The 14,710-nt window shown below is 35.9% G+C and overlaps 1 protein-coding gene across 2 annotated transcripts; it reads right to left on the bottom strand.

Annotated features, from left to right (window-relative positions):
* Positions 1–238: 238 nt before the first annotated feature.
* On the bottom strand, positions 239–9,347 carry si:ch211-159e12.5 (uncharacterized). Of its 2 annotated transcripts, none has more exons than XM_051122937.1 (3): positions 9,239–9,347; positions 8,989–9,077; positions 239–5,373 (listed from the first exon to the last, which is right to left on the bottom strand). In XM_051122937.1, the coding sequence occupies exons 1-3, from the start codon at positions 9,311–9,313 to the stop codon at positions 2,394–2,396; spliced, it is 3,144 nt and encodes a 1,047-aa protein (XP_050978894.1). In that variant the 5' UTR covers positions 9,314–9,347; the 3' UTR covers positions 239–2,393. The 2 variants fall into 2 exon arrangements, with proteins under 2 accessions (XP_050978894.1, XP_050978895.1); XM_051122938.1 differs by having other exon boundaries at positions 9,162–9,250.
* Between the last annotated feature and the right edge of the window lie 5,363 nt (positions 9,348–14,710).

The raw sequence follows: 14,710 nt of genomic DNA, 5'->3' as shown, positions 1-14,710 counted from the left end.
CTTATAATCCCAATTTAACAGTACGGGTGTCCTAACTTTGTCACACATGGCTTTTCCATTTTGGCTTTATTTTTGTTCAGTAAATAATGACACGGTGCAATTTGTCATGTGTTGTTGTTCATCTGAGGTTTTATTTTCAAAATTTTAAGACCAGCCAAGGACCAGTTTTTTTTTTTTTTTTTTTTTTTTTTGTGATGTTCTAATACGGAAAACCATGGAATTCAATAGGGTGTCCTAACTTTTTCACATGGCTGTATATATATTAATGTATATATATATGTAATTTTTTTTTCTATGTAAATCATGAAACTTTATGTAAAAAAATGTGTCCCGCTTTTTTGTCACTACTGAAACAGTGTATGTTTTAGTCCACTGGTTAAGACTTTAACGGTAACACTTTAGAAGAGGGAACACTTATTCACTATTAATTACAACTTTTCCCTCAATAAATTCCTAATTTGCTGCTTATTAATAGTCAGTAAGGTAGTTGTTAAGTTTAGGTATTGGGTAAGATTATGGATGTAGAATAAGGTCATGTAGAATAAGGCATTAATATGTGCTTAATTAGTACTAATAAATGGCTTATATTGTAGTAATATGCAAGCTAATAAGCAACTTGTTAAGAAACCGTAAAATAAAGTGTTACCACATTAACTACTAAGATTTTAACTAAACTCCTACATTATGATCAAGAAATATTCATGTGTCCCTGTCGCTCATACATGGTGAATAGATGGGTCCCATTATTTTGAGGTAAATGTATTAAGAAGTTAGAAAATCTGTGTGTAACTTTAAGGAAGGTCACTACTAAACACTTCTTTTTCTGCAATTAAGCACATTTTTTGGGGGGTTTAGTCCGTAAAATTTATGTTTTAATGTGTGTACAACTGTTCAGAACTGTGCTCTGTGCTGAGGAAAAAAAAAAAAAAAAAAAAAAAAATCTTTTACCACCAGTCAGAATCAGGGTAATTACAGTTACTGTAAACCATTTCAGGACAAAACATCTACAAACCATCAAATAATACAGACAAAATCTCCAAAATGTCTTTGCAGATGCGAATTATTATTTTTTTTATTAATAAGTTTTGTTAATCACTTGTTAGTCACTCTTTCTTAATTTATGACCTTGTCTGGAATCAGGTTATCCCAAGGGACTATTATTAAAAAGCAAATCTCTATATTTGTGAGCGCTTCAGATCAATAGCATGTGATTTATTTCCCATGGTTTATGATAATTTTTTTCTATGTTGCATATGGTACAGGTCATAAGTATGGAAGCCTGTTTCTGCCACTGAATAAAAAATTAAAAAAGGCTATTGTGACTTTTTATCTCATAATTCTGACTTTTTTTTCTTGCAATTTCGAGTTTACATCTTGCAATACTGACTTTTTTTTTCTCATAGCTGTGAGAAACGCACAATTGTGAGTTATAAAGTCAAAATTCCTAGATATAAAGTCAAATTTGCGGGATATAAACTCGCAATTGTGAGAAATAAAGTCAGAATTTTGAGATATAAACTTGCAATTCTGACCTTATAACTCGCAATTGCGACTTTGTATCTCGCAATTCTGACTTTTTTTCTCACAACTGCAAGTTTGTATCTAACAGTTATGACTTTTTTTCTCAGAATTGTGAGATATAAACTTGCAGTTTCGAGTTATAAAGTCCAGTTCTGAGGGGGAAAAAACTCTGATATGTTGAAAAAAAGAGAAAAGACTGATATGTTAACAGAATCACGAGTTTATATCTCACAATTCAGACTTCATTTCTGAGAATTGTGAGTTTATATCTCGGAATTCTGACTTTATAACTTGCAATTGCGAGTTTATATTACGCAATTGCGCCTTTATTTCTCAGAATTGCAAGTATATATCACGCATTTCTGACTTTATTTCTCAGAGTTAATATCTCACAATTCTGAGAAAAAAAGTCAGAATTGTGAGATAACAAGTCGCAGTAATGTTCATTATTTGACAAATCCAGCTTCAGGCAACAGGCATAACAAATTTCACGTTGTCCTTTCTTTAAAAATTATTTATGCAACGGAAATTAAGCAGTTCATGTGGAATGAACTACATTCTTCTTGCATGTCAGTAAAATAGTTTCAAACGAAGAGGCATCAGAATTAACCACCGCTTGATTCACACACAGCACGGGATGTTCCATTCCTGGATGAATCATTGTTTTTTAACCAATTGGTTGAGTGAAAAATTCAGTTGTTGCTACCTACTTCCATAATAATGTAAATTGCAGAAAGCATTATTGTAAAGTTCCTACCACTAATACACAGACTGGCCGTGCCTGGAACAAACACAAGCAGTGAAATACTGTGTGTGTGGTGTCACTGGGGTTGTTATTTCACTACACTGTATGTTTGCAATGCAACAGTAGTTTACATACAGTGTTTTTCTGCCACAGGAGTTGAAACATCATTTGTTTTCATTGAGTTCTCTAAAGTGTTATCCTCCAATTCTCCTTCCTCTTCTTTATTCAATCTCTCATGAATCAAGTCAGTGTCTACACTTTCAGTTTGTTCCCCAAACTCAACCATGTCCTCTTCCTCTGTCTCGGAATCAGGAGCGGTGTGTTTGCGTATACGATTAACTACGTCCCACAGAGACTTGGCATGTTGTATTTTTTGTTTCTGTTCAGGGGGCGACGAAGTACAGAGTAAAACATCAGAAGGAACATCTGGAACTGGAGTTGAAGAAGGAGAGGGAAGTGTGGATGTACAGCTTGACTGAACACTGGGAGAACAAGAGTGCTGGGTGCTTTCTGTATTAGTAAAAGATGGAAACAACAGTGGTTCATTCTCTGTGTGAGAAACCACAGCAGCAGCTGATACGTTTGATCCATCCAAGGTGTTGGAAGCAGAGGTAAATGACAAATGAGGTGAAGAGCTTGATCTTCTGAGAGTACTGAAACCCAAAGGGGAAGGTAAAAACACTTTGTGTATGCCATCTTCAAATTCTCTGATGTAATTTTCTGCACTTTTCTTAAGGCAAGGTGTAGAGCAATCCAAAACAAGTGCTCGCTTGTCATCTGTTTCATCTGAGATGTTGTCTTCTGTTGAAGTATCCTTGGTAAGGTCCTTAGAAGTGTCTTTTTGATGGTTCTCATTATCTTTCTGTGTACTGTGATTAACCACACTGTCATCCAATATTGGTCCATTTCCTTGTTCTGTGGATTGATTCATATGTATGGTGGTCTTTTCATTTTGGACCCCAGAATCTTCTGATGTGAAATTTGATTCAAGCTTGAAGTCTTCATGCACAGCTTCAGGTTCTTGTGCTGTCGTTTCATCTTCCACTTTCATTATGTTGAGCATTTCCTCCACACCTTCATTATTCTCCAGTGTTGTCCCACTCAAGTTATGTCCCACCATCAATTTATTTTCCTGCAATTGCCTGTCATCAATAGTTGCAGCTTCTGATGTCGATTCCTCAAACTGTTTTATTGGATTCACTGTGTAATGCTCACAGGAACTGTTATGTTCTTCTGAAATGCTCTCATGTGTTTGTATGCTTGTCCTGGGATACTCGTGTGGTATTCCAAAAATCCTTTCTACTCTCTCGTCCAAAGTATTGTTTTCAGGAGTCTCCTGGCTTGAGATTTCATTGCTGTGCTGCTTCTGTACATCAGTCCTTTCCCTAGTACTTGGCAAGAGACCCTCCTCTGTCAAACACACATACTGGACATGTTCCTTCTCTGGAAGAACTACAAGCTCAACCTTGACAACAACACAGGTGGCATCAATGAGCACAAGACTGTGTTGTTGGTCATTTGTTGAGTTGTTCCTCTCCTCTGTGTTAGTAACTTTGGACTCATTGTTGATCCCTTGGCTTTGCTCGTTTCTTTGCTCCGTCATACCTGTTGAATGATGCTGATATTTTGGTTCTTTCCACAATGGGAATTTCTCTGTGATTGGTTTCTCATGGCCATCTGTCTGCATAGGTGACTCCTGGTCTAACCAATCTGACTCTATCCTTTGGACATGACTTTGCAGCTCTTCTTTATGTTCATCTGGTTTTATTACATTATCCATATCCTGGACAGAACTGGATCTTTGATCTATGGGTGTATGCCCATACTCTCCAAGCATTAAGGATCCCTCAAGCTGCCTCACAGCTTTGTCCTTCTTCAAGTATACATCCTGATTTTGTCTGCTGTCATCGTTGCGCTGAGGTGAATTTGTCTGCTCAGTGGTAATTGTCTTGTCTTCAGGTTTGCAATCAGTTAACAGAGGTAACACTTGGGATTTAAGTGGCTCCTCTGGAGAACTGGACAAGCCTGACACCTCTCCCATACGAGACACTAGACAAAACACAGTCTCGCCACCTTTTCTTCTTGCAAGTTTGGTCTGCTTCTGCCGAGTAATATCAGGATAGGTCATGTGTGAAGGCTCTCTGTACTGAAGCTGCGCTTGTGCAGAAGGTAGTTTTGTGTTCATTGTTGTGTACTGCATGACAGAGGAAGTATCTAAGGCTTCCAGACTTGTGATATCACTGTGATAACTTTCTGTGTTCTGGTTATTTTTTTGTAAATAATATCCATAGTTTGATGAAGGATCATGATGTATTTCTGTCGAATCTGTAAAGTTATTTTTTCTGCTCTCAAAGTGCTCCACACTCACTTCTGCAGTAACTTTTGGTATTCCTGCTAGCTTGTCACCATCCTTCGGGGAGCTGTATGCTGGTGGTGCCATGTAGGACGGAGGCTGTCTAAATGATCCTACTGGGAAAACACATTCTGTATTTCTCAAATTCCAAGGGCTCCATTTCAGCCAGTGTTCCCCCTCTCTGTTGCTGAGGTCAGTTTTGTCTTTTTTCTGTGATGTTAAAGCAGTTGGCTGGAATTTTTCATCGGTCTCTGCACTAACCCACTGGCTATATCCCAACACGTTCTCCATGTCTGAAGCACACCTAGCTGATCTCCACTCCCCAGCCTCAAATCGGGGTGTTTGTTTGGAAAGTGTTTGATGATAGCAATCGACATAAGCTTGTAGCTCATTGTGAATGTTGGTTCCAAAGTTTTCTCTCATTCCTCTGTAGTTTATTGGCCATGTGCTTTCCCACCCTTTGTGTTGTGAATATCTGTCTCTTTCTGGATACCTCCCCTTATCTGATCTCTGTCTTTCTGTTGGTACAGAAAGATTTCTCACCTCACCAATGTAGTCAGTTAATTCTCTGTGAGATAACTTGCTTTGTGAAGGAAAACTTGTGGGTGATGATATCTCAGTCTGCTTGTTAAAGTCATAAATATCCCGACTAGTTCTGGTTCCTGATGCCATCCAAGTTTTTGGTTTACCAGTTGAGCCATTGTACTCCGACAGGTTCTGAAGGCAAGTGGCTGTAGAAGGTTTGTGCTGACACCTGATAGGAAGAAAACAAAAGTAATGTGTTATCACAAAAATTTGAACATACCATGTAAAAATTTGAAGTGACATAAATGACAACAAATCCTTAGGTTAATGAATCCAGAAGCTAACTGTAATGAAGAGTCAGCAAACCTGGCATCAAATCCCTGCCCTATCCTTTTATCAATTTGAATCAGAACCATTAATCTGCCTTTAAAAACATATTATTGTTTATCATTATTGGTCTAAAAAGGCAAGGTTTCTCTGTTGTTGTGACATTTTTATATATTGTTGTTGAAAAGAAGATTCCATACTAAATCCATACTTAATTTGAAATCTGAAATAGTTTTAACCCTCAAGTCCAGAATTGGGGCTTATACCATGATGGTGGCTGAACAAACTCTGTGTCAGAAATTTGTCACTTTGCTCACTCTGGCTGATTGGCCAAATTTTGGTTTGAGATCTTTAAATCAATACATAACCTGCCCTGGAACAGGTTAGCTGTGGAGTGCCAAGTCACCATGGCAAATGAACACAGCTAAAAGCCAAGCCACCTTCATGGTGCCTAAAACCCAGGGTTGGCACAAACTAAACTGAAACATACCTGGCCAGCTAAACTGGGTTCATAATATAGACCCCTGTTCTTTTAGTTAATGCATTTTTTTACTTTGCAAAATCAAGTTTGCACTGCTTTGTCGGTTTTATAAAAACAGCAAAACAAAATGCATTTAATCTATTACCATGTTTTTTTGTCCATTATGGCATATTTGGTTTAGTACCTTGTGTTTTATATTCTATGAACAGAAGTCTATGCATTTGTAACCATCTATGGACTACTTGCACAACAACTTCACACATAAAATATGTATTTTTGTCTCTAGCTTTCTCATTTATGGTATTTCACCCATTTCACTTGTATTTGTTCATGAACCTGGGTATTTGCGTTGGTTGTCAGCACAGCAACACAACAACAATAGTACAAATGACAAAACATGAGCATATGTTAATACAGTGGAAAAAAAGAAAGCAAAGGGAGAGAATGAAGATAAACAGTATATGAGATAATAAATTATAATAAATGAATCGTAATTTATTTCTTTGCTCTCCCTTATGAGACTCTCATGGTTTAAAGTTACTCAAGTGACGACCTGTGATCTTTTCACCCGTGGAGGCCAATGAAAACCAGACTGTGATGGACAAGGTGAGGATTGTACCAGTGAATCAGGATATGCAGAGAAGAAATGCAGTCGCCTCAGAGAGAACCATTATGTTGTTCTTCCATTTAATGAAGTCAGAAAAGATGGCCTCAAGAAATTTGAAAGTCTCAAATGTTTCCATAGCCGAGACATTTATATTTTTTGTTCTTCACGAAACTATGCTTTTCTTGAAGTCTATGTTCTTCGGCATTGGTAATCTGTAAAATCGGTCCTTTGTATATCCTACATATTATGAATTTTTATTTTCATAGGAATGGGATGGGACTTATAAAGGCAGAAGAGGTTTGTGGGTGGGTATCAGAGTTGGAAGCACTACTTCTGTCACCCAGTCTATTAGCCACTCCTCTTCTTCCAGCTCCACAGTTATTCCCACTGGTAAGAATGTAATGACCAGCTCACACACCTAGTCATCCAGGACCTCATACTCTTCCTCCTGGACAGACAAAGCTGCTGACTCTGGCTCTGTAAGCACTGGCTCAGTCAATCCATAGGGTGAAACAGGAATCCCCCTGAGGTATTATCAGCCTAACCTCATCTTCACTCCTCAATCCCGACAGGAGAGTCAGGGCGCTGCAGGTGATCTGACAGCTAATGCTGACACACTCCTCTACATAATCCTCCAGGTTTGGTACATCTTGAAAAATAAACACCTCTGAAAGGCAGTGACCCATTGGGGAGAAACAAACTATGAAGTAAACACAGGTAAACACCCGTATGTATAAAACATTTTGTTAATGAATTGTCATGTGCATTTGAGCACCTGGTAAAAGGTCAATGACACAAAATAATAATTAAAACAACTTTTTAATAAAAAATAATGAAAGGGGTGATTTTGTTCATATTGTATATTTTGGTGTGTTAACTGAGGGATGGATCTAACAGACCTAAAAGATGGATCTAACAGACAAAGTTAAACTTCATCCATAAACAAACATCAACATCAAATGGACAATAATTTTACTGTACTGTACTGTAATGTTTATATGCTCTGTGAATATGATTGATGCTTTTATTATTCATTAGTAAAACTCACTCTGAAAGTGATTCCCTCAATAACGTTTCTCTGTGTTGATATTGGAATTATTTTGATGTGCTGTTCTCTTAGATTTAGTGATTAATAAAACTTTCTGTTTAAAGTTATCACCATGCATTTAAAGAGTTTAGTTGTTTAGAGCGATGATAACCCTTCAACCCTTCAACCAGAAAGTATTTCCACAGCCACAGTATTTCAACTCATATGTCATCACTCCAATTCATGTCATGAAGCCAGGTGCAAGTAGTCCATTGTAAATGTAATTATAATATATATATATATATATATATATATATATATTGTCATATAAATATTATTTAATGTTAAATATTGTTTTTGCACTTGTCAGAAATGCAAATATACATTAGGGGAGACCGGGGATGAAAGTAACACTTTTTGTTTGAGCATCAGTTACTCAGTAATCTTGATTGAAGAATAAAGAATAACCATTTTTTTTTTTAATAAAGTGAACCATTTAAAGTAAACCATTTTGTGTGAGTTTGTGTGTGTACTGTATTCAGTCACTAGCTGTGTTGTCATCTACCTATTTTTATGTGAATTTTGGGATATCACAAAAAAAAACAAAAAAATGCTGGATGCAAATGTCAAGATGTGCATAAATTCTAAACATGCACAAAAAAAAAACCGTGTGTGCTCATTTGAGGTGCATAGTGTTTTTATCCAACAAGAAGATGCACATAAACTATGATGGAAACACATTTTACATTAATCCCTTGATGTGCAACAAAAACCTCACATGACTTTGCCTCAATAGAGGATGTGATTGGATAATTGGACTCATTGGGATCATCATAAGGAGCTGGTTTTAACATTTTTAGTGAACTGTTACAACTATCCTCACCCCAAATAGCCATAACATAGCAAACTGTTTTAGCATGTGGGTTTTAAGTTAGCATGAATGCAAAGTATCAAATTAAACTAGAGAAACAGCAAATTTAGGTTATGTAAATTGTAACCTATATAATTGTATCTACAACACAATGATTGCTAGGTAAAAAATAATCTTAATGAAAAAAATTACTTTCTTTCCTGAAAATCAGTTATCCTCTCACTAACACTATCTTTAGAACTCAAATGCAAATTATATGACCATAATTAAAATATCACAATAGTGTGCATATTATTTTGTACACAGTTTTTGTGAAACCTTTGAAACTTGGATCATGGTCATTTATGAATTCAGTATTAATCTGCATGGGTTCAAAACTGAATAAACTCTGTAAATTTGGTTATTGACATATTAAATGTTGCCAAATGAGAACCAAAATGTAATACGTAATGCTTGGGTGTAATCTCCTGACTTTCATATCTTTTCAAAGAAAGTGACAATCATTTCAATTAAATATTTCTACGAACTTACATGTGTGATGAATGCCATCCAGGAAAAGTGTTGTATTTGGCATACAATGGGTCCGTCTCTCCACAAGTCAAGAAATCCATTTTATAATCCTTAAACAGGGAACATAAACATTTATTTGTTTTGTTTCAGCAGCAGTGAAGGATGATAGCAGTATTTATTATTTCATACAATACCTTTTTTACATTAACTTTACTTCCAGGTTTTAAAAGTCAAAAATAACAGGCAAACGAAAGACAAAATGCTGATTTACCGTGAACCGAACAGCAGAGTGGACGCAGCGTTTGAAGTGAAGTGTGGCTGTGTATTTGAAGAAAGGTGTGTCCATCACAAGACTCCGCCCATCAGTTAAAATAGAGTCTCCCTGGTCAACATCACTCACAATATGTTAATTAAAAATTCTACACTGAAGTCCTGCTAAGAATGTTGCATGTAAACAGCCTCCACCACAGACTGTATGTATGTCTCTTTCTCTTTCACACAGACACACACACACAAACACATAAAAAGGCTGCTTACTTGGAATGTGTTACTCAGCACAAAAAGTGATTTTCATTGTTTTTGTAACAAAGCCATGCTTTACTGACGGACACGAGCTACTGAACCAGCGCTGGATAGAACAATGATGTCACATGAAGAAAGAAAATCAGAGCATCAAATATCAAAAGATGCTATGAATACTTTTGAAAACTGATCACTTTAATCGTGTAAAAAAAAAAAATCATCTTTTTCTTGTACGCATACTTGAACAGTTTGTTTGTAATGCAGTCTTATAATGAGGTATGAGATTGTGATTTGTGAAGTTTCCCAAACTTTTCAATAATGCCTTCATCTAAAAATCAATCTGTAATAACTCCTCCAGTGAAAAAGTCATCTGGTCTGAATCAGGAGAGAAATATGCACAGATCAAGCAATGTTTACAAGCCAAAACGGTCCAAAACTGTAAACAAATACGTGGGTGGATTTTGATGTGAGACACAACAGGGGATGAACTTTTTTCACTGGAGGAAGCATTATTAAGGATTTTAAATACGTATTTTAGCCATAAGAAACAGTCTGAAGTTAAAAATGTCTTAAATATGGACACGCTGCTTTTGGTTCCCCCAGACATTAATTGATGGACTGGAGTGGTGTGGATTACTTGTGGATTATTGTGATGTTTTCATCAGCTGTTTGGACTCTGGATTCTGACGGCATCCATTCACTGCAGAGGATCCATTGGTGAGCAAGTGATTTAATGCTACATTTCTCCAAATCTGCACAGATACAGAAACAAACTCATCTCCATCTTGGATGGCTTGAGGGTGAGGACATTTTCATTTTTTTGGGTGAACTACTACTTTAATGATATTTTAATGATTGTATTCTCTTGTGTCCTGTTTGTTTACAATGACTTTCATTCATGGCTGGTGAGTTTGCAGACAGTGAACTCACATAGACAAGGCTGTGTTTTTTTTCTGTTGTGATGCTCTGAATGGCAGTAATGCTGCCTTTCAATGAAACTCTCTAGCGTAATAAACAGGCTTTTCTCTCTGAACTAAACTCTGGACATCAGCAAAGAGCAGAGGAAAGAGGGGATGTAGACGTGTGATCGTTTTAGAATGAGATGGCAAAGATACTGTAATTTCATTGTCAAATTGGTATTTTTACATTTTTGAAATAGTCACATTCTGCAAAGACGGCACAGTTTTATTTAAAATTAAGAAAACAAGAACCTTGCCAATGTTATCAGCTTAAATTAAAACCCCAGTCTAGACAGCACTGCCCTGACCTGAACAACTGAAGGCTCATCATTGACATGATATATTATGGTATATTATATGGTATATATATATGGTATATTATCTGAAATAAAGACTTAAAGTCTTTTATTTTGAAGTCTATTCAGTTCCTGTTTCCTGAGTATTTGTAGTCTCATTGTATTTTTCTGTTGATTACCCTGTCATTGATTCCAAATGTTTGTCTTGTTTGCTCACTTGAGTTTTCGGTGTTGGTTGTTGAGTATTGTTGTCTGTGAATGGATGTACTGTCCTTAGATCTTGTTTTGTCTATGAACAGCCAAAATCTGATCTAAAATTTCAAAGGTCAGTTTAAAAATTGATATTGTGATTGAACAGATCTATTATTTAAGGGACACTGTGGGCTCTGTTAGTAGACATAAATGAACTTTCCAACTGTTAAAATACTGTGTAATGTGAATGTCGTCACAGTGATTTGAGGTGAGGTGGATCATGAGTCTGTGCACTATAAGTGGAACAGTGTGTGGAGTTTCACTGTAATAACATGTTCATCACCAATTAAAATAATGTCATTCCTTTTAAGGATCAAAACATCCACAAATATAAAATTATAAACGGGTCAAAATAAATAAGCAGTTAAATGACTGCTGGTACACAAAGATCGATCATTCCACTGTTCTCTGGTGGTAAATGGACTTCTGAACTATCATGAATGGCCTGCAGAGGACAGCAGAGGAGCATCTGCTGAATGCATAAATGAAAATGTAAAGTGTCTTGCCTCAAAAATGCTTTCAAAGAACCAGTCCTATGAATGACTGTTGGATAACATTCAAGGGCATGTAGATTTTACATGCAGATGTGAGTAAAGCCACAGAATGTAGTGTTGTTTTCCTCTGATGTTTCAGGTATATGGTGGCTTCTAGTTTGGTGTGATGGAGGAGCACAAATATTGTATTTTGGAGCAATTTCTTAGACACGGTCAGTTGTTATGTTCCCTGTACATGTACACTGCCCTCCAAAAGTTTGGAAATGCCCTAGAAAAGTGGACAATATTGGCATGAATCCTTTTTTAATTTGTGATAATTTTGCACTGATAAGGGACTACACAAACTACGAAAACATATTTTATTACATAAACAGTTTATACATAGAAAAAACGTAAATTTTAGATTCATCAAAATATCCACCATTAGCAGCTATTATAGCTCTGCATAATCTGGGGCTAAATTCATTGTATTCTAAACTTAACTGGCAATCAATTGTTGAAGCTATTAAGGTGTGCTGACCCAAAAATCTTTTAAAAACCTGGGCCAAGTTTAAACCAGTAACCAGGCACCACAGCTGGCAAAGGGGCATGTCTGACTTTGACATGTATATATTGCCATTATTATGTAGTCAAAATGAAAATTATCATTGCTGGACTTCAATGATAATGTCAAGTTACTTTAATGTATTTGCACCAAAAAATGATAAGTCCAAAACCACACTTTGCCAGGGGTGTTTCCAAACTTTTGGAGGGCAGTGTATGTTTTCAGTGTTTCTATACAGCATGCTGGGTATGCGAGGGACTGCAAGTCATTGCGCTTCAGATGTATGAGTTGATTAGGTTTGTCTGCGATGAATGACAAATGTAGTTTACAGAGGCCGGTCAAAAATGGTTGGATGGAGAATTCAAAATGGTTGACTTCAGCAAAAAAAAAAAAAAAGAAGGTGGCTCAAGGGATTTTCCAGTGGGAATCTTTGATGCAAGTTTTTAATGTGCTTTCAATTGTTGTATGTGTGTATGTATGTATTTTTAGGGTCTGCTTTTTGGCAAATGCTGAGCAGCTTATATAATGTCTTGTAAAAAATTGTTAGACACATTTACAAATATAATTTCATATCCAAAATAGTCAACAGGAGGTCAGTTCTTCTTTTAGCTCAAGAATGAGACAGAGGCAGAGGAAGTAGTTAGTTTCTCAATCCTCAGTGTGACTGCATGACTGCCACAAAATCAAGTGTTATTACACCAAACCAAAGGCAATGGAAAATTACTGTTTCAAAATGCAATCCTGTGATGGAAAAATGTGAGATAAGACATCACCTTATCTCTGGCATACAGTACTCATGAAGACAACACAGCACACAACATAAGATTAAACGTAAAAGTAAGAAAAACAATATAAAATGGAAGTAATATTCAGTAAAACAACATTAATAAGTATATTTAGAACATGAAAGAGAAAAAGAAACAACATAAATAATGTGTATCTACAACATATATATGTTTGCTCTCTTGAAATCAAACACACATGTTGCTATTAAAGGAGAAGTTCACTTCCAGAACTCCCCCTTGTCATCCAAGACGTGAATGTCTTTCTTTCTTCAGTCATAAAGAAATTATATTTCTTGAGGAAAACATTTCAGGATTGTTCTCCATATAGTGAATTTCTATGGTGCCTGCGAATTTCAACTTCCAAAGTGCAGTTTAAATGCAGCTTCAAAGGGCTCTAAATGATCCCAGCCTAGAAAGAAGGGTCTTATCTAGCTAAATGAAAGGTTATTTTCTTATGTTATTTATATATTTTTTAACCTTAAATGCTTGTCTTGTCTAGCTCTGTGATGTGCATGCTTAGTCTGTGTAATCCAGGTCAATTTGATATTCTTTGCACGTTTACTTTGTAAACACTGGGTTGGTACTTCTGCAGCAATGTAGGACGATTTTGAAGTTGGAGGAGAAAATGAGATGGGAATTTTTTTGACCTACCCTAACTGTATTGACTCGGATTACACAGACTATGCATGCACATTTGGAAGTGATCTTCTTCTTTAAATAAATACCAAAAAAAAAAAAAAAAAAAAAAAAAAAAAAAAAAAAAAAAAAGTACAATGTCCTCCTCTTGTGTTATATAATGAATACGGAATCATAGCTTTCTTAAATCTTGTGCATCTACTTCTGGTTTTAATGTTACAGGCAATGTCTATATGTGGTATCTGACTCAGGGTCTGACCCACGTCAGGAACACTGTAACAATGTTTATTCATTTAGCGTGGCTTCCAGAGAAAAAATACACACTTGTTTTGTAATGAATTCAGTAGATGATTATACCATCCAAAAAAAATTAAATTGTTCTGTTTTGTAGAAAGAGAGTTTTCAGTTTTTATTCTTATCCATTTCATTTTGGTCATGAAGGCCAATGATGTCCACATGTGTCCACTACCATATGACAATGATTCCTAAGTTTATATCAGCTCCTTGTGGGTGTATTTATCATGTTCTGTTCCAATAAAGTCCTGACAAAAAAGATATGGCTTTTATCGGCTGGTGTGTTAAATGTAATGGTGTTTTATCAAATGGTGTGTTTGCAGGGGTTGTTGAGTAAAATTTTTTAAAGAGGCCAATAAAGATAATATATATATATAGTTTTGACAATTCGGTTGGATAATTGAATAACTTATGACAGATAAAGTAGAATCCTATTGAAAGAGATTGTACAGAAAGGTGAATGTATTCTACTTAACTTCTACAGCATATAAATGATTAAATGCCCATATTGTAATGCCATAATAGCAACAGTGTGACTGCAAATTGAATTAGCCTTTATTTAGCCTTTATGTTCTAATTAAAATTTAAGAAGTCTGAAATTTACTTTTAACTCATACTGCAGAATAACCCATAAATTGCAAAAAAAAGTATGTTGCTGGTCAAGGACCAGCTTAAACCAGCATCAAAACATACCTACCAACATATGCTGTTTTTTTCACCAGGGTAAATTTCAGACTTCTTTGCTTTAAAGTTTTTTCACATAGACTTTCTGTGCCAATTATATAGCTGAAAAGATAATTTTATATTTTCAGTTCAAAACAAAAACTATAATTTTTACCTAATATGTCAAAGTACTGACGTAATTCCAGGGGATTGTTTCTTTGTACGGGAATACAGACATTCTATGATAAACTTACTTAGAACGAAATAGACCCGCCCACTCGAGTCTCCACGCCCCGCC

Source organism: Labeo rohita, chromosome 11, assembly GCF_022985175.1.
Source record: "Labeo rohita strain BAU-BD-2019 chromosome 11, IGBB_LRoh.1.0, whole genome shotgun sequence".
In the NCBI taxonomy this organism is placed as follows: Eukaryota; Metazoa; Chordata; class Actinopteri; order Cypriniformes; family Cyprinidae; genus Labeo; species Labeo rohita.
Note: the sequence above shows the minus strand (reverse complement) of the source record. Positions and strands in the feature narration are given on the sequence as shown.

Bases quoted from the DNA above. Each gene is read 5' to 3' on its own strand.
- si:ch211-159e12.5 (XM_051122937.1), bottom strand. From the start codon at position 9,313: ATGGACACACCTTTCTTCAAATACACAGCCACACTTCACTTCAAACGC. The intron at 9,078-9,238 runs GTAAATCAGCAT...TCCCTGTTTAAG, and splicing joins ACTCTGCTGTTCGGTTCACG to GATTATAAAATGGATTTCTT. The intron at 5,374-8,988 runs GTAAGTTCGTAG...TCTTCCTATCAG, and splicing joins GGATGGCATTCATCACACAT to GTGTCAGCACAAACCTTCTA.